The sequence below is a fragment of the Trichosurus vulpecula genome, chromosome 1 (genome assembly GCF_011100635.1).
Source record: "Trichosurus vulpecula isolate mTriVul1 chromosome 1, mTriVul1.pri, whole genome shotgun sequence".
Taxonomy (NCBI): Eukaryota; Metazoa; Chordata; class Mammalia; order Diprotodontia; family Phalangeridae; genus Trichosurus; species Trichosurus vulpecula.
In genome coordinates this window covers 33187127-33213445 of record NC_050573.1, presented here as the reverse complement: position 1 = coordinate 33213445, position 26319 = coordinate 33187127, and the positions used below count along the sequence as shown (strand labels likewise).

The 26319-nt window shown below is 42.2% G+C and overlaps 1 protein-coding gene across 1 annotated transcript in view; it reads right to left on the bottom strand.

Annotated features, from left to right (window-relative positions):
- Positions 1–26319, bottom strand: part of HECTD4 (HECT domain E3 ubiquitin protein ligase 4) — a 194700-nt gene that overhangs the window by 63264 nt on the left and 105117 nt on the right. The window contains exons 17-35 of the mRNA XM_036741289.1: positions 25396–25524; positions 23248–23372; positions 20147–20300; positions 19361–19461; positions 18199–18397; positions 14512–14631; positions 12867–12971; positions 11943–12106; positions 10191–10424; positions 9254–9446; positions 8952–9056; positions 8139–8227; positions 7598–7773; positions 4939–5074; positions 4702–4843; positions 4419–4585; positions 3179–3325; positions 2193–2377; positions 735–888 (exon numbers count right to left, since the gene is read on the bottom strand). Coding sequence (XP_036597184.1) covers positions 735–888; positions 2193–2377; positions 3179–3325; positions 4419–4585; positions 4702–4843; positions 4939–5074; positions 7598–7773; positions 8139–8227; positions 8952–9056; positions 9254–9446; positions 10191–10424; positions 11943–12106; positions 12867–12971; positions 14512–14631; positions 18199–18397; positions 19361–19461; positions 20147–20300; positions 23248–23372; positions 25396–25524 — 2825 coding nt within the window. The remainder of the gene's footprint in view (positions 1–734; positions 889–2192; positions 2378–3178; positions 3326–4418; positions 4586–4701; positions 4844–4938; positions 5075–7597; positions 7774–8138; positions 8228–8951; positions 9057–9253; positions 9447–10190; positions 10425–11942; positions 12107–12866; positions 12972–14511; positions 14632–18198; positions 18398–19360; positions 19462–20146; positions 20301–23247; positions 23373–25395; positions 25525–26319) is intronic.

Here is a 26319-nt window from a genome sequence, read left to right as displayed (position 1 = left end):
CTTTCTTCCAGCTCTGGAAACTCAATGACATTTGACGAAAGAGGGCTTCACCAAGCACAAAAGTTCAGTGATTGGCAGAAAACACTCAGCTCTTTTATTTGGCTTAATTTTAAGGGAACAAGGGAAGAAAACAAGCATTTATTAAGTGCCTATTATGTGAGAGGAACTAAATGCTTTATAAATTTATCTTATTTGATCTCTTTAAACAAGGGAATATTATGACTATGTCAAGCTTTGCAGGCCTCTGGTTTCAGAAACTGATACAACTAGGTCTGTATTACTTCTCTAGACTGGTCCAGAAATACAAGCCGTCAGCCCTAAGGTTTTATATTGACTATATGCCCCGCTAACCTCACAGCTCAGTAATGATGCTATTAAACTGCTGGAGGATTTCTTCTTCTGAAAGCACGGTATGAGAAGAAGAGTTAGTTGGAGGCAACGGAAAGTTAAGCTTTAATCTTGCCAGCAAGGGGATGTGGTCTTTGGTTACCAAATACAATTAGTAGACTAGCAGCTGCTAGCCCCCAGGGCTGAACACACAAATGATAACATTATCCTATGATGCTGAAATAAACCTACACATCATCAGACTTTGGCACAAAATTGGAGAGCTCAAGACTATCATTGGGATTTTTCAAAGGGAGATGTAGTTTCAAAAACCACCCAATACTCAAGATTTTGAGGAAGGTGTGGCCCACAACTCCTGCTCCCTGCCACCTCTCCGCCGACCGCACCTGGAGAGGTCATTCAGAAGGCTGAGAACATCCTGAAGAGCATCATTTCCAGCAGCCTGGTTGCCACAGCATTCGGTTGCTCGGGCGAGGTGGTTGGTGAGCAGGCTGGATACCTGACGTGCCAGGCCTGAGTGCACAGCCTCGGTAGAGCCACCTTTAGGGTCAGAGGCAGAGATGGGATGCACATGGTGAGACGGTAGCAAACCTAAGATCCTAGAGGACTGGCAAGGCCTCTCCTCGAGCAATCATTTGTTTTGTGAAGCCTCTTTACTGGAGCTTGGGCTTCCTTAATTTTGTTTTAGGTTGTTCCTTGTTGAAGACTAGTCTTAAAGGAGACTGTTTGCTAGTTACAAGGGAACACTATTCCACAGATAACCAGGAAAAGCCATTTTCTTTGATTAGGATAGACTAGAGACCATCATGAAAAGTGAAAATGCAAATAGGGTTGGTTTGTTGTTTGAGTCACACATGGGATTTCATTTGTAGAGAAAACTTCCTTCAACAGTGCAGACCAGCACCTATTCTGCAGCTTTGTATTGTGGGTAGTTTTGGGGACACTGAAAGGTGAAGGAGCTTCCTGGGCACACAACCAGGATCCTGCAGGAGGGACTTTAGTGAGCCCTCCAGCCATCTGGCCATTGTTGTCTTTCTATTGAATATAGTCTTAATGAAAATATGCTGCTTCTGGCTAATACCATACCTTCTCATTCAAATACTGAATTATTCTCTGGTGTGTTTTTAAGAGTTGTATCTTAAGCACTAAACTGAATATGAATGTTATCTAGAAATATAACTAGTGAACACCATCCTAATGCTAACCCATTAGCAATTAAACCATTTCACTGAACCATCTCATACCTGAGTGTAGAAAGAAGCAAGCTGCTTAACTTTGGGGAGGAGGAACTGATCAGCTGTTTCCAAAAAACCTAGCAGGGAAGGGGAACCTGTAGCCTTGAGGTCACATGTGGCCTTCTAGGTCCTTGGGCATAGCCTTTTGACTGAGTCCAAGTTTTACAGAACAAATCCCTTTATTAAGGGGATGTGCTCTGGGAAGTTTGGATTCAGTCACAGGACTACACTTGAGGATCTAGAGGGCCACATGTGGCCTCGAGGCAGAGGTTCCCCACCCTGAGTACTAAGGACATCCTTTAGCTCAGAGGTTCCCAAACTTACTTGGCCTACCACTCCCTTCAAAAAAAATTACTCCAGTACCCTGGAAATCTACTTTCTTTAATACTTCAATGGTTTTTTAAAAAAAAATTTGCATCACCTGAAGCTACTACTATCCCCTGGATTATTCCAGCACCCCTCAGGGGGAGGTATTGCCCACTTTGGGAACCTTTGCTTTAACTCATGGTTTTCTCAGAATCAGTGAGAAGAAAAGCCTCTAGCTGCATGAGCCAGGGGTGGGGGGTCCAAGGCAGGCCTGCGTTGGGGCTGCGGCTCCCCTCTTCTCACCTTCTTCTTTTTCCCACTCTACGCAGCGATTGGCGAGCACCTGGAAGGCTGCCCAGGCCATTGCGGCCACTTTCTGCTTCTTGGTCTGCTTCTCGCTGGAGCTGGCCTCGGCCTGACTGCTCAAGCTACAGAGTCTGTCCATGAGCTGAACAAGGCCACTGCGGACCAGGCACTTTTCTTCACTCCTACACAGGGAGAAAAAAGGCATCAGAAAAGTTGGCTTAAGTGAAAGATCCTCACAGGATGACAGCTCAATACCAAGTTCATCCAGGGGGTTGGAAAAATGTCTGGGGGAGGTCTCTGATCAGTACCATGCACAATTAAGACCTTACAAGTCAACCATTTTCACAACATAATGCAATTATCAATGTCTGTTTATGACTCTAGAGGCATCAATATTATGGAATTTACATGGGGTCTTCAAAGTTGTAAGAGACGTAATAAATCCAAAGTCAGGGTGGGTGACAATTTCTTTTGAACTACAAAAGCCTGCAAACTCAACACAACCAAAAGCCAATAGAGTCAGAGCTCAAACTTTTTAAATAGCAAATGGAATAAAAGCAGTCATCTCATGAATGTTCTCGCATAGGAAAGCTGAGACTACTCTCCTTCCTCACCAGTCCAGTGCCTCTTAAAATTCCCAGATAATTCCAAAGCTTGGCCCCAATGTCAGGTAAGTCCTCTCCCAGTTGTCAGTGCCTCCCCAACAAAGTTACTTTGCATATAATTGTATGTGTACATTTTGCCTCCCTCAGTAGAATGTAAGCTCTTTGGGGGCAGGAACTACTTTATTTTTATCTTTTGTATTTGGATTTATTTTTATCTTTGTATCTGTAGTGATGGGCATGTGGTAGATGCTTAATAAAAGCTTGTTGATTCATCGCTCCCTCAATGAAAAGGAGGGGAACATTTTAATAAGATGCTCAACTTTCTAAGAATACAATGGCAGGTTGGCATTTTCTTGTTTCTCAGGCACAGATCTTTACCTGGTGTAAGGTATGGTGCATAAGAGACCAATGCTATTTGCACAAGCGATAGGATAACGAGCACACAAGGACACCACAGAGGTCATTGTCTCTCCGAAGGCTTCCTGCACTTGCTCGACCATTCCACCACAGGTGAGTTCTTCAATTCTATAAAAACAGAAATCAAAACACATTTCTTAGACCAAGTCAAAGAGGGTGGTGATACTGAGAAATCACAGAAGAACTTCTGCGAGCAACTCCACACGGTCCAGAGCTATGGACAGGATGAAGAAAACCAAGGCCCAAAGAAGAGTGGCTTGTTCAAGTCATCCACTTAGCAAATGGCACTTCTGAGACTAGAACCCAAGTGATATAAAAAACATGGGTTTACTCTTCCCCAAACCCCAAGAGAAAAACAGAACATGTCAAATGTCTTGAGGGCTCTCAGACTGGCTGAGAAGGGATGTCCCGATGTGGTATAGAAGCATGTCTGATAGGCAGAGTCTCCCGATTTCTATTCAAGACTTCCTGAGCACAAGTGCCCATGGCCAGCCTGTACCTGAACCTGCACTTCTTGGCTAAAATCTCCAAAGTAATGATGAGATCAGAAAAATTACTCTGACTAGATATTAAAAAACAACAAAAGTTAAAACTACACAAAGGGAAGAGATCATAAGGGAATCATGAGAGTAAAAACCCTACTATTATTATTGCCATAAATTATGTATGATTTTCTTTTAAAATACTTCTGATTATATGGTTCAATTTAGGACTGATTCTTTATTTTGACTGTTTATATTTGTTGAGATTGTTATCAATTTTATAATTAAAAGAAAACAAAAATACTGCCAGTAATTGGCATGGGATGCAGAGGGAGCTAAAGGTGCATAAGTGGCCTTTGGTCCCGGTCTTTTCTGTCGCTGATTAAAGTCCTTGGAGGTCTGTGAGGAATGCAAGTGAAGAGCTCTAGGGGACACTCAGCTGCAAGTGGCCAAGTGTCAAGGCACAGTTTGTCAAAAGCGACTGTAAAATCGTTGTAAGTTAGCAAATAATTATTTTGAGTTTGTTTAATCACTGCCCATGTTCTGGCCCCAGGTAACAGAGTCTACAGACTGGCTTCCCTCATGAGTGAGTAAAGCTTCTTATGGTTATTTTCTTGTGAGGGAGCTGATTAAAAACAGAGTTGGGGGGGGGGGGGGCGGGAAGAGGAGAGAGAGTAAGCGACTTGATCCCAAACTGACAACAGTGACCAATGACAGACCTGGGTCCACCTTGAAGCACCATAGTGACTGGCCCTACGAGATGCGTCACTCCCCCGACTCGGACGGCTGCAGTCAGCAGCTCCCGCATGTGCACAAGCGCCTGCTTCCGGGTGTTCCCACGCCGCCACCTGGTCTGAGCAGCGAGGAGGAAGCTGCTGCTGGACACCTGAAACACCAGAGATCAAAGCATGCTCTAATGACCGATGCCTTTCCTCGGTCTGACTGGCACTGTCACGTTGTGCTTGATGGGAATGAAGGAGAGGAGGGCAAGGTGTGACCTACTGCTTGGTCTGGGTTGGTCCCAATGAAGGCAAACAGCTGTCCTAACAAGACACTGTATGTAGGCTTGTCCCTGCTGTCCTCGATCGCCAGAGACTGAAGGAGTGTGAAGGAGCTGCTCCGGTGGCTGGGGACGTGTCGACGCCTGTGGAGAACAGTTCTGGGTCAGGCGATGGCACAGCTGCCAGAGTGCCTGGTCAAACCCTGGGCCTTGCCCCCACCATGCCACGGGCAGCTTACCTTTGGCTTGCTCGAGTGAATTCCAAGTCTTCATTCCCAATCATTTCCAGGTCAGATGGAGCAGACATGCTGCGAAGAAACACAGGCTGCCGGACAGCATGAGTGATCACCTTGGTCTCAGATGCTGATTTACAGGCTGGAATGAGACACAAGAGAACAGCTCCATTGTCATGGCTGTTCTGCTCTTACTGTGTTCCTACCCCTGTCCCAATGCATTCCTCCTTCCCCAGGTGCCCCGCCACGCACCAAGACGATGCCAATGCTCACAGTTCTGAAAGCCCAATGAGGATCCTCAAGTCTCAAGGTGTTTTCTAACCTCAGGTAATTAAGTTATAGTTCTAAGATCTGGCAGAATCCCCTTAGCTTCCTGCAAGGTCACTTATTTCAATACGGGCATTTTTCATGGAGCAGAAGATGGGAAAGAGCAAGTGATGATGATGTTAGTGATGTCTGAGTCACAGCTCTGGGATGTGGAGGCCAGCAGTTCATCAAGTGGGCTACCAGACCCCTAAGATGCTACCGGGGAGGCCATAAGGGCAAAATTATGTTCATCATTACACTAAGGTATTATTTGCCTACTAAAACACTCCTCCCTTTTCCAACTACACATCTGTGGGAGGTCAGATTTAAACAGATATCACAACAGATTGAACACAGAAGGATCCATGAGAATCTAAGTCTTCTAGTAAGTTAGACATTAAAGAGACTTGGAAAAATATGTGAAATGATGCCATTCTCACTAAACTTTTTTGTTTTTGGAAAATGTAGCTATTTTTTTTTCATTTAAAAGTGCTATACTAACATAATAAATTTATCATTCTTTTAAAATGAATAAATAATAGTATTTAAATTTTTTTCAGTTTTTATTTCTAATATGGTAAATATTGATAGATATAACCTACATCAAGACAAGCTCTCTCGGGGGAGGGTGAGGGGGAGGAAGATTTCTTGTCATTTTTAAAAGTGTAAAGGAGTCTGGAGACCAAAGAGTTGGAGACCTGCTGCTCTGAGCCCATTTATTTAAAACAAAACAAATACATGAATAATGTGAAAATATGTTTAGTGTGAATGTATATATAGAGCCTATATAGGATTGCATGCCATATGGGGAGGGGGGAGAGAGGGGAGGAGAGGGATGGGGAGAAAATTTGGAACTCAAAAGCTTGTGGAAATGAATGTTGTAAACTAAAAATAAATTAATTAATTTTTAAGAAAAAAACAAAACACCAAAACAAATCCAGATAAAGAATTGCCAGTGACTGGCAAGGTAAGGAAGCTGGGGCCTAGGGAGGGTTAGGTAGCTTGCCAAGGTCACAGAGGTAAGAGGTAGCATGGAGCAGAGCCTGGATTTGAACCCCGGTTCTGGGGCTCCAAAGCCAGAGCCCTCTTCCCTGTACCATTTTCTGCAAAGGCTACTTCTCGCTTGCTTCCTTTTATCCTTTAGATCTGGGCTTCATTGTTGGTGGCTCCTCTCCTACGGACACACCCTTTACCTTATGGAAGGTGTTTGTGAAAGAGGGGCAGGCAGACATGCCCAGAAGAAGGCGTGTACAGGAAACAAGGGACCCTTTAGTACCGGGCCCTGTGGCCTTTGATCCAAATTTGTCTAAAGGAATGTCAGAAGAGGCAATCAGCTTGCAGCCAGAGCTTTGTGAATGCTGGCTGACTGACTGAGCTCCAAAGACTTTTATTATCATCTGTTAACCAACTACTGGCCACAGCAGGCAGCAATGTGATCTAGCAGCAAAAGCAGTACAAATGGAGCAAGGAAGGCCTGAGTTCGAATTCTGCCTCTAACAAGACCGCTTCTGTGTGAGAGCCTCTCTCAGCCTCAGTCTCATCACAGAAAGACTAACACGTACCTCACAGGGCTCGTGAGGATCAAATGAGGTGACGCATTTAAAAGATTACATAGACGCTTGCTGTTGTTAAAATTCAATTCGACTTATGTATTAACAACCACCCATGATAAGACTGCCTACTAGTCTGGAGGCAGTTGGGTGGTACAGTGGGTACAGCACTAGGCCTGGGTTCAGGATGACCTGGGTTCAAATCTGGCCTCAGACACTGGGATGCCACTTATCCCTGTTTGCCTCAGTTTCCTCAACTGTAAAATGTGGATCATAATAGCACCTACCTCCCAAGGTTGTTTTGTGAGGATCAAATTATAATTAGTCACTTAATAAAGATGGGATCCCAAAAACACTGGTAAGTGGTAGTTGCCATCATACAACCAAATGCTGTATTTCAGAAGCTAAAAAGGCACAGGGAAGCAGCATGACCAGCAGACTGAGGACTAGCTTTGGACCCAAGAGTCCCAAAGAGCTGGGTTCAAGTCTTGCCTTTGACCCTGGGCAAGTTACTTAACCTGCCCAACTTCACCCATGGAGGGATGTTCCATGCCAGGAGCTCTTTCCACAATGAAATCCCAGCCCTGGAGGGCACAGGACTGATGGAGGAGCAGTCGCATCAGGAGGAAGTACAGTTATGCTCACTGAATCCAACATAAGGATCAAATAATAATGTGCCAGATTTTCCAAGGGGAAAAATAAAGGGCAGGCAGAAAAATGCTAGAATTTCACTTTTTGCAGCTTGAAGAATAGAGAGGAGTAAGAGCTTTCGGAGCCCTGCAAGGCCCCACAGCCTTGGCCAGCAGTACCTGGTGTCTCTGCGGGTGTCCCTGACACGCTCCTTGGGATGCCGGACTGGGCAGCAATGGTGACGTGCAGCAGCAGTTCAGCTCTGTTCATCAGGCTCTTGACTAGTGTTTTTGTTTTAGCCAGAGGGTGTGGGGGTTTCTGAACAAGAGAATTCACTTCCTGAAGAAACTTCTCCCTACAAAAGAAAAATCCATGTCCTACCAATCATTCATTGATTTGGCAAAACCAAAGAGCTTGCCTAGAGGATTTGAGAGGGAAAAAGCAGCCTCAGCAAGCTGGGCTTTTCTCTCATTACTTTCAAAAACAGCCAAACTATAACTTGTACCCACTTTATGTATTGCCCCCAATTTTAAAGGTCTACTTTGGTTCATAAAAAAACTATGATATTTTGACTTTAGAAGTCTGTCCCATGTCTGAAATTCTTAGCAAACACATGGATTCTTTGTCAGATCTGAGATGGTATAAAGACATTTATAATCTCTGTCTGGCAGAAACATCCATGTGATAAATTCAACACGTTCTTGTTTTACCATCACCAACCTCAATGACAAGACCATGCTCTCAAGGTCACTTCCATCAAAGGAAACCTCCTTCATTGAACACAAGAGTTCCAGTTCCTTCATTTTGTTCTAAAGAATGATTGGAGAAAAAAAAAATGGATGCATAACCTGTAACACCAATGGCCTTGGTACAATGCATTAGATTAGCAGGTCTTAAAGGGAGAAAATAGCATCTTTTGGACACTTCTGAGGGACGGAAAGAGTTTATCAGTCAATAGCTGACATTTTGATGACTAAAAATGGCACTGGCTCCTCTCTGGGGATTGTTTCTTTTCAGTTTTTACAGACAGAGTGAAATCTGATCACGACTCAGTTTCCTCAGCATCTTTATAAACAAACTGGTCAGTTAGAAATAACTTCAATAGCTGGTTATTTGTAGTTCTGGTCTAATCAGCATCATCACATGCTACTTGGGGAAAAAACCAAATGGGTCAATTTTAGGTTATACAGCGGAAATGACTTCCTCCTTCTGTGAAGGTAGCATGGGCTCACCCTAGATGAAAAAAGGATGCCTCTGGAATAGTTCTATGGGCTAGCTAAATTAATTACCCAGAAATTTTAGACAACTGAGAGATTATGCTTCTGATTAGGTTTGGACACAGTAAAGAAGCATTCACTGCAACTTCTATTTTCAGTCTACACAGAGAATAAGCTGCACTAACATGGGAGGCCTCTACCAATCTGGCCATCACTTCCAAACCTGTTAGCTGGGGATGCTAGTGGGGAGGGGAGGGAAAAGGACTGGCTCTGTTGGCTGGGATTAGGACTTTTTAAGCTATATTAATATGCTCACCTCATTAAAATGATAATCATAAAAGAATGGTGTATTGTTTTCCAGTTTCCCTTGCATGGCATCATCAACCTCGTTTTGCCATTTCTGTTCCAATTCTGCAACACTCTGATAAATACATTAAAGTAAGGATCAAGGTAAAGAGATTCAACAAGTAATACCTAGCTTACATATGAATTAAGCAATCTAAGCTACACTATTCTTTAAAAAATTAAGAATAAACTTGGAGCTCTTTTAACATCCAACACTTAAGAAATCCTTTCTATCCTTTATGAGGAAATAATAAATACTTTGGTCTTCATTACCTGAAGCTGCCTCTCCATGGCATTGAGCTTCTTAAAGGTCTCCCCCATAATCTTACATAATAAATCATATTCTTCAGCATGTTCCTCTTGATATTGGAAATTGATTAAAGACTGCAGGGCATCAACTAAGTTTAAGTGTTTAATCACACACGATACGACCATCTCTTCCATGACATCAGGTTGAACCACTTCCCTAGTTAAAATGAAAAACTTTACAATACATAATTTCCACATATGAATTACCCAGAAATCTTAGACTTCTGAGAGATCATACTCTTGATTAGGTTTCAGCACAGCAAAGAAGCATTCACTGCAACTTCTATTTTCAGTCTACAAAGAGAATAAGAGGCATGAAAATGAGAGCGCTGACTATCCATTGATCTGGCCATCACTTACTATCACTTAACAACTACAGTAGTTGGGGATGGTTGGGAGGTGGGGTGGGGAAAGACAGGTATTAGAGCAGAAAGCTTAAATAAAAATTTTATGTGGCTCTACTGGCTGAGGTTTAAGCTAGAAATAAAGACACAAAGCTGAACACCCATCACCCCCCGATATTCCCCCAACACAAATGATGGTGCCTAATTTTACATTTCTTAATCATTAACAACATTGTGGTTTTATAACAATATTAGAGCCAGGATTCTTTTCTGCCCAAACCAAAGGAGAGGTTTTTAATGACCCTCTCTCCCTGCAAGTAAAATGTCTCCTCCAGATAACACAGAGATGTTATTCTCGCCATACTGCTAGACCTAGAAGGCTGGGTCCAAAGGTGGGATTTCTGGGGAAGACAGTTAACGCTCACTAAATAAATGACAGAATAAGAATATATTTGGTAAGCCAAGAAGTGCCGCTTGGATTGATCTTTGTTCTAAAGGAGAATATGAGAAATGCAGTAAAATCTGTCTAAAAACACAAATAAGACGCTATAACATACTTTATACTTGGTCTAAACTGAGGTCTCGCACGCCCAGAAATTTCCCTGAGTTTTATCATGATTCCCGGAGGCAGCCTGATCCGAGGCAGTTCAAAGTCATTCCCCACAGGAGGCACCAGAACATCAGAGGGGTAGGTGAACTCCCTGTCTTCGTCTATGGTGAGAGGCAGCGGGGAAGGGCTTGGGGTCAGAGCAGGAGAGATCACTCCATTGGCTTCCACCTGCCACTGACATCTAAAAAGGCAAAGATGGGGGGTTGTCACTTGCATTCAGTTTCCTCCTCTCCCTCGCTTCTAGGGAGGCTATATGGACAAAGATTGTCAGTGACATTAACAAGATCAAATGAGCATTGAGGCTGTAATTTTTCTGTACTGGACCCTTCTCCAAAGGCTTAAAATCAAGGAGCATGGGAATTTATGAACATGACTTTCCCATCTTAGAAAAGTTTTTGTAGTTGAAGGTTTCGATTCTAAATTCACTAGCAAGGGCCACAGAAGGCCTTAGGACCAGCTTGAACATAATTTCTAAGACATATCATCAACCCCACTGAAAGAACAGACAGTGTGCAAGGCCAACAAAACTCTAAATTCTTCAATGATTTCTAGAGAGTCTGGTCTCTGCGATTCTGTATTTGCCATCACATACACAAGGACATAATTTTACTTCTTAGAATTTTGTAACTGCAACTGCTATTACTCATTTTGAGGAATGCAAGCAAATTAATTAAACACACACACATATATACACAGCTATATCAATAAGGCCTTTATTCCCCTTAGGATCTTTTTGTATTGAAGGTTTATTCCCCATTCTTTCCTTTATGGAATCTAAATCAGCATTTCACATGTAGAATCCCAAAAGGGGAACCCTAAGGACTCCGAGGAAATCTTTGATTCTCACTAGAGAGAGAAGGGCTGAAGAACATCCTCCTAGCAGTTGCCAGGCAAATGGTATATATTCTTAGGTATGATTTGTCCCTTGTTTTTTGCCTGTATCTCTAAAAACACCCAAGAAGCTCTCCCCTTGTTTGCCTTGGCCCAGATAACCCCAAAGCACCCAGCATCATAGGGAAGACCAGCCATATCTCCCTTGTTAGCACTCCCTGGGTAAATGAAGGCACATTACTCTCCCTACATTTATCCCCCTCAACCCAATCTCCAAGTCTCCATTCATGTGGCTCCATCACAGTAGATGGAGCAGGTAACCCGTTGTTCTGCCAGTCACCATCTTGGAACCCTCAAAAAGGAGGGAACACCTTTCCCACATGGCTATACCAAAAGGGAAAATAGAGAAGTCACCTTCCCGGGATGCTGCTGCACTGTCATCAATCTAGAAGCAGATTGGGAGGCCCACTATACACCACCCCATCTCCAATGGCCTGTAAAGGACACCATTCAATAACTTCCATTGGACACCTAAGTCTGTGCTAGTGTTCTTTTCCCCTGTCTAATGGGAAGGTTCTACAGAAGTAAGTACTCATTTGAAGAAGCATTTTTGACCAAGTGAAGGACTTGAAATAGGAGAGTCAATCTGCTGAAATTGCTGCAGTGAGTGGCCCTAATTTACTCAGGCAGGAGTTTCCCTTGTTCCTAGAACCTAGCTTAGTGCCTGACACACAGTAGGTGCTAGTATATGTTGGGTGATAAAATGAAAGACATAATGATGGCTGAGAAAGGAACCCAAAATGCTCTTTTTCTTACTAAAAGTCCCAAACCCTTTCTAAACAAAAGAAGTCAAACTGAAGTCTTTTACCTTTGCAAAAGCTTCGATCTTAACAGCTCTTGGCAGGTTTCTTCTTCTTTGGTAATTTCTGGTCCATTATATAAGATCCTTAACATGGAACAAGCTAGTACAGATAGACCTAAAGCCAGGTCCACCAAAAAGGGTAATCCTCCTGATACATCCTCCGAAGACTCCTGCAAGTGTGGACAGGGGCAAAGCATGCTGGTCAATGCACATCCTTCCATCTTGTCAACCTAGGCTATGTCACGCTGCCCAGAATAGCAGCATCCCCAGTCCCTGGCACTCCCTGAGCTGGCAGTAGGCATCGCTGGTAAGGCTCTGCAGTGACAGAGGCCAAATTATCTACTGCAGCAACATGGATGGATGGTAGATAGAATTTCAATGACCAAAGAGTGAGGCCTCAGCAATATTCTGGGGAAGCATATATATGACACTATATATTCATTTTTGACAAGCATTAGCAAAGACTTAGAGGCCAGGATCTCTGGAACCCTGACTTAGGAGATGAACCACAATTCTATTTGGCCACCTACATTTCGCAGGACTTCCTACGGTTTTCTCAACTACATCACCTCTTCCAAGTTGAAAAAGGCCTGGACCCCAGAATCGGTGTCTTATACAGTGGTGCTCTGCCATCCAGTAACTAAGAACATGCCATCCGCAAGATGTACAGATTCTCTGGACCACTGGAGGACAAAGTCAGCTTCTCTACAGAAGTCGGTGACCTAATCCATGCCAACTAATCCGACATCTACTGTTCAAGTCAAGAGGGTTGGTCAGTTCAATAACAGAAGAGACTGGTTCAGTGCCATCAAATGGAGATGAAATAATGGCTCATCATTGCCCATACTTTCTAATGTAGATGCAGATGATATAACCGAGGAACACAGGAGAAAATGCATCAGACAAACATCAGTGGTCACATTAGAGTACCTGAGCGCGAACCGTGCAAGCAAAGCCCCACATAGCTTTATCTGGAGTGTTGTGTTCTCGGCCACTTCTCATTTCAAAGGAGAAGGTGACTGTATCCCCTTCCACCTTAAAATTTAAGGGGGGAAAAAGGCACTTTTAAAACAAGACAAATACAGTTTTCAAAAGATCAGCGTGTTTCACAGGCTTACTTCTTGGAAAAGGCCAAAGGCTATGCTGGATTCTTTTAAGGAAGTCATTTTCATGTCACCTTCATCACCTCTCACATGAGCCTCTGACCTTTAGGGAGAGTCCTGGCACTCAATAGCTATGATGGACCACAACCTCCTAACTGCATGGCCAGAATTTACATGAGAATAAATTCGAATAATGCCAGCAGACTGTTGTTCTCTATCTTCCTGTGCTAGAGGGATGATTTGCCAGCATGTTACTTTGGTCCAGAGGGCAGGCAGAAGCCCTTGGTAGCCAACATTAATCAAACACCTGGGGGCAGGCTGCTCAAAGACTGTGCAATGTATCATGGAGTCCTTTTACTTTCCCTGATGGGAGTTCAGGGGCATAGGGAGCTCTGAGGAAGGAAATTCTTTCTATAAATGCAAAATAGCATCTACTCTATGACTTACAGCCTTGGAGAGTTGTCTGGGGCACTGATCTGCCCAGGGCACACAGCCAGTGTGTGTGAGAGGCAGGAACTATAGTCAGGTCTTCCACTTTCCATCCACCGTGCTACACTGTCTCTTACAAAGTACTATGAGCACAAAATCAGATGCAGTCAACAACCTATCCATGGGAAAGGTTAGATGAACTGGAAGCTTAATTCACCTGAACACCACCATGGAGGATGGCTGGTTTTATGTTCCCTGAGTTCAGGGCACATCATAACACAACAAAGCTCAAGGGACAAACTTTAAGAGTCTTTCCAGGCTTAAGGGATCAGCTCAGCTCATACTCCTGTCTGTAAGTGCTGGTTGACTCAGGAGCCTGAATACTACTGATGGCCAGGTCTGAATCTCACTGTGTTGAGGATTAACATTAGCAATGCTCTCTAAAGCCTTGCTAATTAACAGCTGTCCAAGATCCATGGGTCCCTGAATAGGATTTTGATATTGAAGAGAACTCAGAGAGCATCTGGCCAAACCCTCATTTTCCAGGTGAGGGACGAAGGCCCAGAGATGTCAGGTTTTGCTCAGGCCCAAAGGATAGTGAGTACCCAGAACAAGAATCAAACCCAGGGCTTCTGACATTAAGGACCCTGCTTTTTGCATTCTACCACACACCGGTCTCTGAAATTGCCCTGCTGGCCTGGAAGGGGAAGGGAGAATGCTATGATCCTATCACACAGGGGTCTAGAGGACCCCTCGGTCCAGTGGACTACGTGACTTGTATTGACAAGGGATGGGAGAAGTGTGATAATCTAACTTTGCAAAAAGGGCATGAGGAATAGTTACTGAAGATAACAAGAGAGATTAACACTTCAGGGGAAAAGGGAAATCAGTCAGAGAAGACACCTTCATGAGGTGAGCCTAACTAAATACTCCTCCTTCACAAAATGTCCTCATGGCAAACCTCTTGATACGTGGGCCCAGGGCTAACAAAACAAGATGTCATTTTTCTTTTCTATGAGATTATGTGAGCCGTAATACCGTACCTTCACTAAGTCTTTTGGCCAACCAGTTCCTAAGACACTACGGCTGCCATATCCCAAGGTGTTGCCTCCATATTCAGCAACCTTCCTACTGTTAGTGTTAGGCCCAGCATAAATCACCAACTTCAAAACAGAAAATATACTGTTAGACTGTAAAAGAAAAACAAAAACAAAATCTACAAATAAAGAGGCCGCAAGAGATTTGTTTCTTAAACAGTTAATAACCAGGCACTGATGTCAATATAACAAGACAATCTGCCTAATTCTTTTACTGTATCCAACATTCTAGATCCCAGCACAACGATTTTATATACTAAGCAGCCAGTGGGGAGTGCACCCATTCAACTGGCTATTGAGCGAATGGCTATTTTAACAGTTACTGTAGTCCCTACAGAATCACATCTTGAAAAATGACATCTGCCCAATCAGAGAAGTGACATCTTTTTTGGGCATGCTCAGTTCTACTTATTATTCTACATACACAAGCTATTTTTAACTGGCACAATTTTCCCTTCAAATTCTCCCCAACAAGAGCAAACCAAGCAAACACAGATAAAAACATGGTAGCATTTAACTAAAAAAAACGAGTATTAATGAATAAATGAGTTTAGGGAAAAAAAGCTGCAACAAATTGGAAAATAAACTATAGAGTGGGGGAACTCATGTCAGATGGCAAAAAAAGGAAGTGATCTCTGTTTCTCTTCAAATTTCTTTGTACTAATCTGTACTGATTTTATATTCCCACCTCCCATCCCTTTCTCTGGCCTCCAGCAGCGACCATTTGGTCCCAGCTTTGTGTCCCAGGGCCTGGCCCAGTGCATGCCTTGATAAATTGGACTTCAGTGTCGAGCTAGAGGCAAGCATCTTTCTTTGTCTATCATGCATCAATAATATTCTTTATTAAAAGCAGGTCATTTCATTTCACTTTAGAGCCAGAAGGGACCAGATTGAAGAATTGAAGGCCCAAGAATGTTCGCTGATTTGCCAAAGTTGAGATGTCTAGGAAGTGGCAGAGCAGGGATATGAATGAACCCTTTCTGATGCTCTCTCATGCAGCTTTCAAATCTAATAGCAGGGTTTCTATTAAGCAAAAGTTCTGATTATTTGTCATTCAAGTATTTCTCTAAGAAAGGATGTCTCACACTTTTGAACAGAGTAAATCCTGTCTCCAACTAAGTATTTATAATCTCCTCTGACTTCAACATGACTCAAGTGCCCAGTGGAAGGTGGGATTTAGCTCTGATTGCTTAAGAGGGCCACAGCATTTCTTATCCTTTGAGATCTTTGGCTGTCAACAGCCACAGACTGATGGCAACACTAATGATATGGTCTTCCAGGCAATCAGTCTCTTTTGTGCTGTTTCTCTTACCATGAACTTCTAGAAAAGACTTCATTACTGAATCACCACAAGATGACTATATCGAAAAGGATAAACAGAATAACACGCTAAAAGGGTAACCTAAAAAAATGCAATTTTAAATCTCACTAAAAACCAGGAAAGAAGACAGGGTTACAGCACACAGAGCTCCCTCCTCCAGGAAAATGATACAGAACTTTGGACCCCTTCCCAACACTTTTCCATGGTATGTCATCCTATATTTCTATCCAAGTTTTCTCTTTTTAAGACTAGTCCACAAGCTCCATGAGGGGAAGTGTTAGAGTACTGTGTTCAATTAGGGGGTAGAAGGAGGACCCCCATTTTAAGAACATTGGTAAGCAGGAGAATATTCAGGGGAGGGAGACCAGGATGGTGCATGCATGCCATCTGATGACAAAGTAAAGGAGCTAGGGATCTTTACACTGGAGAAGAGAAGGTTTAGTGGGCATAAAAAGACAGTTTCTGAGAATATGAAGGGCTGCTATGTGCAAGAGTGAGCAAACTTGTTCAGTTTGGCTTCATAGGCAATAACTAGGAACAACAGGTCAAACCTGCAGAGTCAGATTTAGGCTGGATTCAAGGCAAAACTTGCTCTAAATTCAAGCTCTTCTAAAGTACCCAGGGCTGCCTCAGGAGATGGGGGGATCCTCCACACTGAGGGACACTTGTTGAGAAGGGTGGAGAGGAGATTCTTGTTCATTTATAGGTTGAATCAGGTTCAGAGAATGACTTAAGGCTTACAGCTGGAGGGGACCTTCGAGGTCATGTGATCCAACCTCTTCATTTTATAGATGAGGAAACCGAGGCCCAAAGAAGCAGACTGACTTGTCCAACGTTATACAAGTAATAAGTTGCAGAGCTGGGATCTGAAGCTCAGTCCTCTGACTTTAAATCCAACGCTCTTTCCATTACAACCAGATGAGGTCTCTTCTAACTCTGTCATTCTGTGATTATATTATGTATCTAAGATCATGCATATTAATAGGTGCTTAATAGATATTTGTACAAATGAACTCAGAAATTGTTGGAAAGGACCTGTAAAGGTCATCCAGTTCATCCCCCTGTCTTCAGACAAAGTTGGATTTAGGTTGACACCATAAGCCCATTCCTGGTAGGTATGTACTATTTAAAAGGAGATTCTACAACTTTCTCAGTAGTCTTCTTCTTCTTCTTTTTTTTTTTGGAGGGGGTAAGGCAAGGTAATTGGGATTAAGTGACTTGCCCAAGGTCACACAGCTAGTAAATGTCAAGTGTCTAAGGATGGATTTGAACTCAAGTCCTTCTGACTCCAGGGCCAGTGCTCTACTCACTGTGCCACCTAGCTGCCCCCTCAGTAGTCTTCTGACACATAGTAGGCATTTAATAAGTGTGTGTCAAATATTATTGAAATGTGAATTGAACCATCTCATAATGATCATAGTTAAAAATTCTTCATTCTTATTAATACAACCATCTCCTGCTTTAATTTAAAGCCATTTTTTCTTGTTCAGTCCATAGCAAATAGAGGTAACAACTAGCTAAGCAACTCTCCCTCTCTCATGTACTTAAAAGCTGTTAAGAGAACCCTCAGTTTTTCATTTACAGGCTCGATAAACCCAATTTCTTTAGGCTCTTCTCACAAGACTCCTATCCCCTAAATTTTTTTCTCTCTGTTTATATTTCTGTCTAGGTAGGACAATAAGCCTTATTCTGAAGAAATGTTTCTTCTCAAAGATTTGTGTGGCACTAGAAGTGATGATAGATGAAGCCAGGTCCAACCCCCATAACTAGGCAGTCACAGGACTACCAGAATTCTTCTCTCTCCAGATGCATGTAGAGAGAGCATTTTATGGGAATGGGACCTCATATATCTCTCTGTAGAGGAAGGAGACCAGATGATCCACTTTGGGATCTCCAAAGAATTTCCCTCTTTCACAGTACCCTTGCAACTTGCCACTAAAAAAAAAAAAATCAATAGCAAATTGAATAGCTGCTCCTGAAAAGCCTATAATTTGCACCACATGGCAGAGAAAAAGGAAAGGCTTTAGAGCCTTAGTTTTTCAAAACCCTCTTTCAGTCTGCAGAAGTGGTGGTTCTTTAACTCCCTCAATCACTACCCTTCTTGACATTATTTTAGGAAGGATTTCTGTAGAGACATCTGTGGACAGAAATAAGGTGTCATGAATGGTGATCACTAGCAAAAAATCAAAAAAACAAAAAACAAAACCCAAAATAAAATAATAAGCCAACAAACAGAGAAATAAATAAATAAGAAGCATAAAGGCACTAAGCATATTCATCCTAGAAATGTTTCCATACTGGTCCTTACTTACCTTGTCATAGTCATATTGTGAAGAACATCTGCCATCAAATCTAAGATAGAGACAGCGAGCTCCTGGGATATGGACTGTTTCTTTAAATTTATAGTTGTCTCTGACTGGGTGAACTGTTTCCACAGTCTTCCCCGCAGCCCACGGGGCAGGGATCTTTAATCCAGTGAGAAAACCTGGCTCTTCTTTCTCTTCCAACATCCTTAAAATAGAGAAAGAGACCATGACATAGCGTAGCAGCAAGGACCCAAGTTCCAACAAAACCCCCAAATACTTATCCATCCTCAGACAGAAGGTTAATGAGATGATCCCATGAGACCACATGGAAAGATCCCACGGAAATATTTTTATAAAGCATGCACTGTGATAACACTGGGTTTTGTTTGTGATTTATGAAATGGATGCTAACAATGGCAATCAATGGGAAGTACATGTCATTGGATCGAAAATCCCTACAGTTAAGGGCTTCTAAAAGACATGTTTTCTTCTCAAAGGAGAAGTTAGATGGATGTATTGATTGCCAAGGGAGCAACTTAACAAACTTTTCTTTTAAGCTACCTTATCAAAAAAACTAAAACCAAAAACCAAAACCTCCTAATGTTATAAAGGACCTACCCAAACCCAGTATTTTCCACATATCACAAATCATTAATGTCTTACAAGATTTCCTTTCAGGATCTAAGTCTTACCCAAATGGAAATCATTAACTTTTATTTGCATGAGACAGTAAGAGATTCCCAAGTGTCCACTCTAGCCTATTCTAATTTAATTTACTCATTTTTGTATCATGGAGTAGAGACTGACAGGACCTTATTGCTCAAAATGATTAGTATTCTCTCATCTGGGCAGACAGATCCTTTTGTTAAACAGCTCCAGAGAAAAGCAGAGCTGACCTTCATCTTAGTTTAGTGGTCAGACTCATCTCTCAATTCTTTGGAAAATTATTTCCTTACAGAAATCAAATGCACTTAAAAAAACCTTTTCATAAATCTATAAAGCAATTTTACAAACAACTGTAAAATTTTGACCCTCCAATTCTTTTGTTTTCCAAGTTATATTTCTCCTGCCAGGAAACACTATGAAAGGATAACAAGCTTTCACTAAATAATAATAATAATAATGATAATAATGTAGGCGGTTCATTTAACAAAACAGCATCAATCACCTCTCATCTGGGAACAGCTTGCCCTTCTGATCTGATGTACCACATGGGGAACAGCCCATTTCAGCAAACACTGGAGACTGAGTTTTAAGCAGCAAGGCCGTCTGAAACACACAACCCATCATCTTAAGTCACACATCCTAATCTCAATAACAATAACAACAGGCCATGAAATAATACAGAGGTTTCTTTCTAAGGAGGTCAGGGTCACACAGATGACCTCATTTGTCTTCCTGAATAGGGGCAGAAGATAGTAACTCCACTTTACAAAGAGATAAATGCACAGAGAATTTAAGTGAATCACTTAAGGTCACCCAAAGCCAAACCTAGAAATAAAGCCTGCAGACTCGCTCCAGTGATCTTTCTAGCTTGATTTTGTTTTCAGTCAATAAATAATATTATATTACTCAAATCTGTTAACATGATTTTCCTTAATTAAAGTCTACAACGCTGTGCAGAGAACACCCTGCCACCAGCAGCAGGCAAGGGCCTAAAGGGATCAGAGAGGATGTTGGGTTTGTAGTCCTACATGTACAAAAGAGCATGAACTCAGCATGCACACGTTCACTGAAGAACTCATAAATAAGCTGTGTGAACAAAGAGAGGAACAATCACTCTCAACTACCTAATGATTTTAGATGTTAGTTCATTTTTTAAGAATGAAACTTCCTTCATCCACCCTTGCCCTCTGTCTTTCTGGTTTTTCCTTGAACTGAATATACCTTGAGTGGAAAACACGCATCCGTCAAATCTAAAACCAATCCCTTCAGCCAGCATCAAAGGCCGTACCTGACTGGTATAAAGCACCAGCTGCACCAGTTGGGGCATCAGGGCATCAGCCATTGTCAAAGTCTGTAAGTTTGGGTGCATTAGAGAGGTCAGTAACACAGGAAGAAGGTGACCAAGCATTGTAGCCTTAGTGACTTGTTCCAAGCCTTTTAATCTGCAAAATATCCAAGAAAACACAAAGCCTAAGCCATTTTCAGGAGTCAGGAGATAGCTGAAAGTCATCTGGCATTTATCTGAAAAAATGTCTATTGAACTCAATCTTGCTAAACCTATTAATTAGGTATGGTTTTATCCAGCATCTAAGTCAACATTAAACACTTTCTACCTTCCCCAAAGGAAGGTGAGAAGAGAAACCAGGTAGAAAATATCATCTTCACTCAGTAACTTTATCAGACCGGTGAGGGGTGAATTCAGTTGCCTTCTAATGAAATTTTGTGGGTGTTTTTCTTTTCCTAATTCGCATGAAATATATTAAAACATAAATTCCAACAGTTAAATGGCCACCCTACATGGGCTTTGCAGCTCTTGAAAGGAGAAACCAAATACTTGTAGAGATTCAGTCATTCCCACCCCCCACAAGTCCCCTGACACCACTGACCACTGAGACAATCCAGGCAGATACCGTGCAGATGTAGAGAAGATTTTAACTGCTACTTGAAGGATCCCTTTTTCTTAATCTTTACTCCCAGAGAAAGGAATGGAAGCCAGTGTGTGTGGGAGTGTCAAAGAAGAGGGAGGTGTTATATAAAATTTTCTAGCCTAAAAAGGATATCCATGTCAGAACTAGAAATAGAATTTAGCTCCCAGTCTTGCACATCAGATTACACTTCCCCCATTGCTAGGTGTTAGTTACAGTATGCTATGGCTGGTGTGTATGTGTGTACACGCACGCGCGTGTGTGTGCGTGTGTATCTTACAAGTCTGAGACTTGTGTACACTGTTCTTTTTGTTTTTTTAAAAAGTATTTTATTTTTTCAAATCACATATAAAGAGAATTTTTAACATTCATTTAAAAAAAATTTTGAGTTCCCAATTTTTCTCCCTCATCTCCCCACTCCCTAAAATGGTAACCATCTCCATATTAGTCATGTTATGAAAGAAAGAGACCAAAAGGAGAAAAAAAACCACTAAAAAAAAGTTAAAAATTATGATGTTCTTTTTAGAGACCCAACCCTTGGAGTTGTCTTAGGACCAGACATGGTAGCAAACAGCCACATGTGAAGAGACACTGTACTTGTTCTCTGGCCAAAAACTTAATCTTAAAACAAGTAAATCCTTCAGTATTGAGCATGAATGGAATGCAAACCACAGCAGTGACCTTAGCAGTGAGGATTAAGAGATCTCTTCAATACATGACTGTGAAAACATTTTTTAGTACACAACACACATAGATCTTTGTATTTCTTAAGTACCTAATATGTGCCAGGAACTGAGCTAGGCAATGGGGATAGAAATACAAAGAAAATAATCTCTACTCTCAAGATCATACACTGGTATGTAACTGGTATGGTATGTAACAATACAATTTAGCTTTCACTTAATGCCTTACACCCAATACATTTGAAAACAGACAACAGACTCAGCTGAAGTAGCAGCCAGTTACAGGCTATTGAAAAGTCAAAAAAACACAGTCGACAGAACACTGGGCCTGGAATCTGGAAGACTTGAGTTCAAATCTTGCCTTGGACGCTACATAGCGATGTGAATCTAGGCAAGTCACTTAACTTCTGCCTGTTTCCTTAGCTCTAAAATAGGGATAGTAATAGTTACTACCTCCCAGGGTGGTTCTGAGGATCAAATGACATCATAATTGTAAAGAACTTAATACAGTGCCTGCCCCATAGTACATGCTACATAAATGCCAGCTGCTGTTACTGTTATTATTATTTAGGTTTCTGGCAAAGACCAGACCATGTGGCTGTCATCAGAGAACCAGGCTCATCCCTAGAAGGCCATCCACCGGCCAAAGAAACAAATGAAGATGGCTTACTAGGGTGTAGCAGAGTTGAAATCTATGATGGTCAAATAAGCACCCACAACAATGAAACTGAAATCTTTTGAATTTTTGAAATATTAGCCATTTGTATCACTGGTAATGTCTTCTTTCTCATCTGCAAAAGGAACTGTACTGGGTGCAATTTAAAGAGAAGGAAATTTAGGGAAAGCCCAATGGTCAGATCATTATAGAGAGGGTGACAAATGGCATTCCATACAGCAAAAATAAAAGATTCCTATTATTACACTGACTCAGCTATACCACAATGAGATTAATTTAGGGGCTTCTTTTGTTGGGGAAAAAAAAAGGAAGCCTGGACAAATTGTGGACAAAACAATGCATGTTTGCCCTAGAGAAAAGATGACTGAGGGAAGGCTGAAAAGCCACATGGGAGAGGGGTTAGACTGGTTCTGTGTGGTCCCAGAGGGAAGAACTGGGAAAAGTGAACAGAAGCTGTGCCAGGGTAGACTGGGGCTGGAAGTGAGGAAAATCTAGCTCACCAGAAGTATGTCAGGGTGAAACGGCAGCTTCAGTGGAGACCTCTGAGCAGAGGTCAGATGGTCATTGTCATAGATGCTACAAAGGAGATTCTTGGTAAGGTGGGAGTTGAATCAGATGGCCTCAGAAGCCCCTTCCAACTCTGAGATTCCACAGTAATTTCTACCCCAGGAAGAGGCAACACAGCAGGACTTTAATGAAGAAACAGGACACTTGGGAAGGGGAGAAGTTCCCCAATGGCGTGGCACTGTAGCCCACCTGCTTACTCCATCCAACCCCAACCATGCCTGCACACTGGACCAAAGTTCCTCTTGCCTTGTTCTAGTTGTAGCTCTGACTATGGACACAGAATGTGCTTCCAGATTTGTCAGTTGATTTTGGTGAACTTTTTCTTTTGTTGAAAGGGTGGATTATATTGGGTAGGGGGCATGTTAGGTGGCATTAAGAAACAAAAGGAACCTAAAGCAGTAAGAAAATAGGTTCTACTGTCTTTAGATTTAAGTTCCTGCCCTTGGGGGAGTTCATCGCCAAGATCGTCTTTGATATACAAACAGATGACACTGCAGTCCAGTTGGCTTCCATCTCCTTGGGCCTCCAGGCTGCTCACCTCTGATCCCGGTCAGCTATATCACTGTTCAGGAGCGCAGTCGTGACTTGCTGAAGCATTTCTAGAACTTCGTCACATCCAGTTAGGATTTGGGTAGCAAGAGCCAAAATACTGGCCTTTAGCTCCTAGGTACAAAATGTCACAGTGTTAGGACTTAACATTCTGATGAATCCATTGACAAGTGAAAACGAAAAAGAAAAATGTATGCTTCCAAATTAAATAATGTGGTGGACAGGGGCAGCCCAAAGCAGAAAACTCCACTAGGACTTCAAGTGGCCACTGGATTTGGGATGCTACGCCCTGGAGCGAGCGCTGGCACAATAACGCCACATTTCACAGAGGGGCACATCAAGTCCCTAGAGAGGAAAGGCACTGCCCCCATCCCATCCAGCACAAGAGAGCTGCTGGTGGCCAGCCAAGGAACTGCACGGGTGGAAGACGGCCTTAGGTGGTATGAGGATAGCTAAGGAGAAAAACACAACAGTGAAAGGTGTATGTATAGGGAAAGGGTACAGAAGGTGAATAAAATGAGACAAATACACAACAGTTCTGTAACAATACAATTTAGCTTTCACTTAATGCCTTACACCCAATACATTTGAAAACAGACAACAGACTCAGCTGAAGTAGCAGCCAGTTACAGGCTATTGAAAAGTCAAAAAAACTATGCTTGAGATCATGGGAGAACTATGAGCAGATTTGGTGGAAGGGAGAAAATTTGGAAGCTCATGGAAAAATTTAGCTCTTTTCTATTTTCTCTAGAAAAACACAGCTAAGCCTGCCCTCCACACAGAAATCTCTACTCTTCTTTAGAAATGCCACAAGCCCCAAGTTGAGATGGTATGCAATGGCCTTATGATTATTCTTTCAATGTATAAATAACAAAACAGTTAAACACTCAGGGAGAAGACTACTTTTATATTAGGAATTTTCTGGAGCTCCTTTCATTAGATTAATTTTCAAACTTCATTTTTTATAAGAAAAAGTAATGTTGATGACTATATCATAACTTTGGGTAACAATCACTGCACTGGAACTTCTTATTGTTTGGGAGATTTGACCAAAACTGGCTTCAAAAGCACTGAATGCAGTTTGTTCCATCCAGTCCCCTGGCCCCCAAATGTCACAAAGACTTGGATAAAGGCTATCCCTGAACGTTGGCTGCATCCCTATAGTGAGATTTCTTTGAAAGGGAAAAAAAAATGTACAATGAAAAAAAAAAGATTCTAAGCTGCAATCAGTAATATAGTTGCTTCTAATTTTTACATAAGTTCTATTTGGAGGGGAAAATCCCCCTTCCACATCTAAATTAAAGTTGTATCAAGACAAAGTAATGCTAGATGTATGATTTACATGGAATTTATGTCAGAATGCATTCAGCAGAAATTAATTTCCAGGGAGTTGTTTGTAGGTGGGGTATTTTTGGGGGAGGGAGGAATTTATCTAAGTCAATAATTTTTAGGATTGAACGGATTAGTTACCTAGTTAAGTCTTAAATGATAAAACTCGACATAAAAATGCCAACAAAAAGTCCAAGCTTCTGTTGAAATGTTATAATTACTGTAATAACAAACTTTGGCTTATTGTAATTGCTACTGTGAGGCAAATTAATGAATGTTTGTTTATTTGACAATTTCCAGAAAATAATTACAGAAAAGTTGAGATGAATTATGAGTTCAGGAAAAAACCAAATGACTCAACAGAGAGAGATTATGAAAAGGAAGCTAGGCATCCTTTGCAACAAAAGCAACTGCATTACAAGACAGGACACAAACAAACTTCTCCAAATGTTTCGTGTCTACAATGTCTCACTCCCAGTCTGACTAAGGCACATGACTCTCAGGGGCATGGGGCATCACCTAGAAAGCCCAGGATTTTTCTATTTCTTTCTATACTCCTGGAAAGCAAGGTGATGGTAGGAAATACCAAAGGGGCCAACTGGGATGCCACGTGACAAAAGGGTCACAAATATACTAGCAATACAGCAACAGCATGAAAAACCTCTGCGATGCACGAGGCACTATTATCCTCTTGTGAACAATGTACCAACACGGCAAGATTGGCCACTGAGTCACACAGAGATGCAGCCAGTTAAGCAGTGCCCTACACACTGGAGAAAGCCTCATTAGAATAAAGCTTGGTGTTTACCTGTACCTTCAATGTCTCTCCCTGCAAGGAACTGTCACTGTCATCGCTTTCATCGGGCTTAATCAAAACCGTGTTACTGAGAAGGTGGTTCTGTACTGCCATCAGATAGCGCAGGCAGGAGGAAGCAGCCTTTAATACAAATAAGGGCAACTGGAATGAGCTAAACGCTACTGAAAACACAGAAGATGCAAAATCCTTTAGAAAAGTTCAGACAAGCAAAGGAGAGAAGGGCAACATACATGACATCCCAAATTACTTGTTTAAATGAGCTGTTCCAAAGAGTCAATGTGCTAGCATCACTGAGATGCCAAACCTCCTTCACCCACTGCTGACATCTCACCCTGTCCCTGCTCCAACCACTCAGGACAATGAACTGATTTCATCAGTTTAGGCCTGGTGTGGAGATGCCTTCTACAGCTCCAGACAACAGTTTATACCAGGAGGTGCCTGGCACAGAGGGGCTGAGTGAGCTCCCATATCTCTCAGCCTTCCACACCAGTATTCGGACTCCCCAGCCACTAAATCATGCTGTTCTTCCCGTCCTCCTGGTCCTCTCTGCCTTTCCCCCATCACCAATTACAAAAAGTGAACCCTGGTGCCCATTCCCATTGGCTGAGCAGACTGGGTTCATTTGTGTGGTGGCACCAAAAAAAAACCTGCCTCTTAAAGCAGGAAAAGCTCATTAGTGAGCAAAGAGGAACAATAGCAACTCGATCCAGCTGTTTGCCACTGCACTGGGGATTCAGGTAAGAGACAGGGAGTCTGGAGGAAATGGGTGCTCCATGTCCTAACCAAAAGGTATTCATCCCACTGATGGTAAAGGCCTGCTTCTAACTCCTCTCTCACATTATGCACAATGCATCTAAACTTGGTAGAACTGAAAGAAGGCAGCTCAAGAGAACCCTGCTCTCATGAAAGCAATTT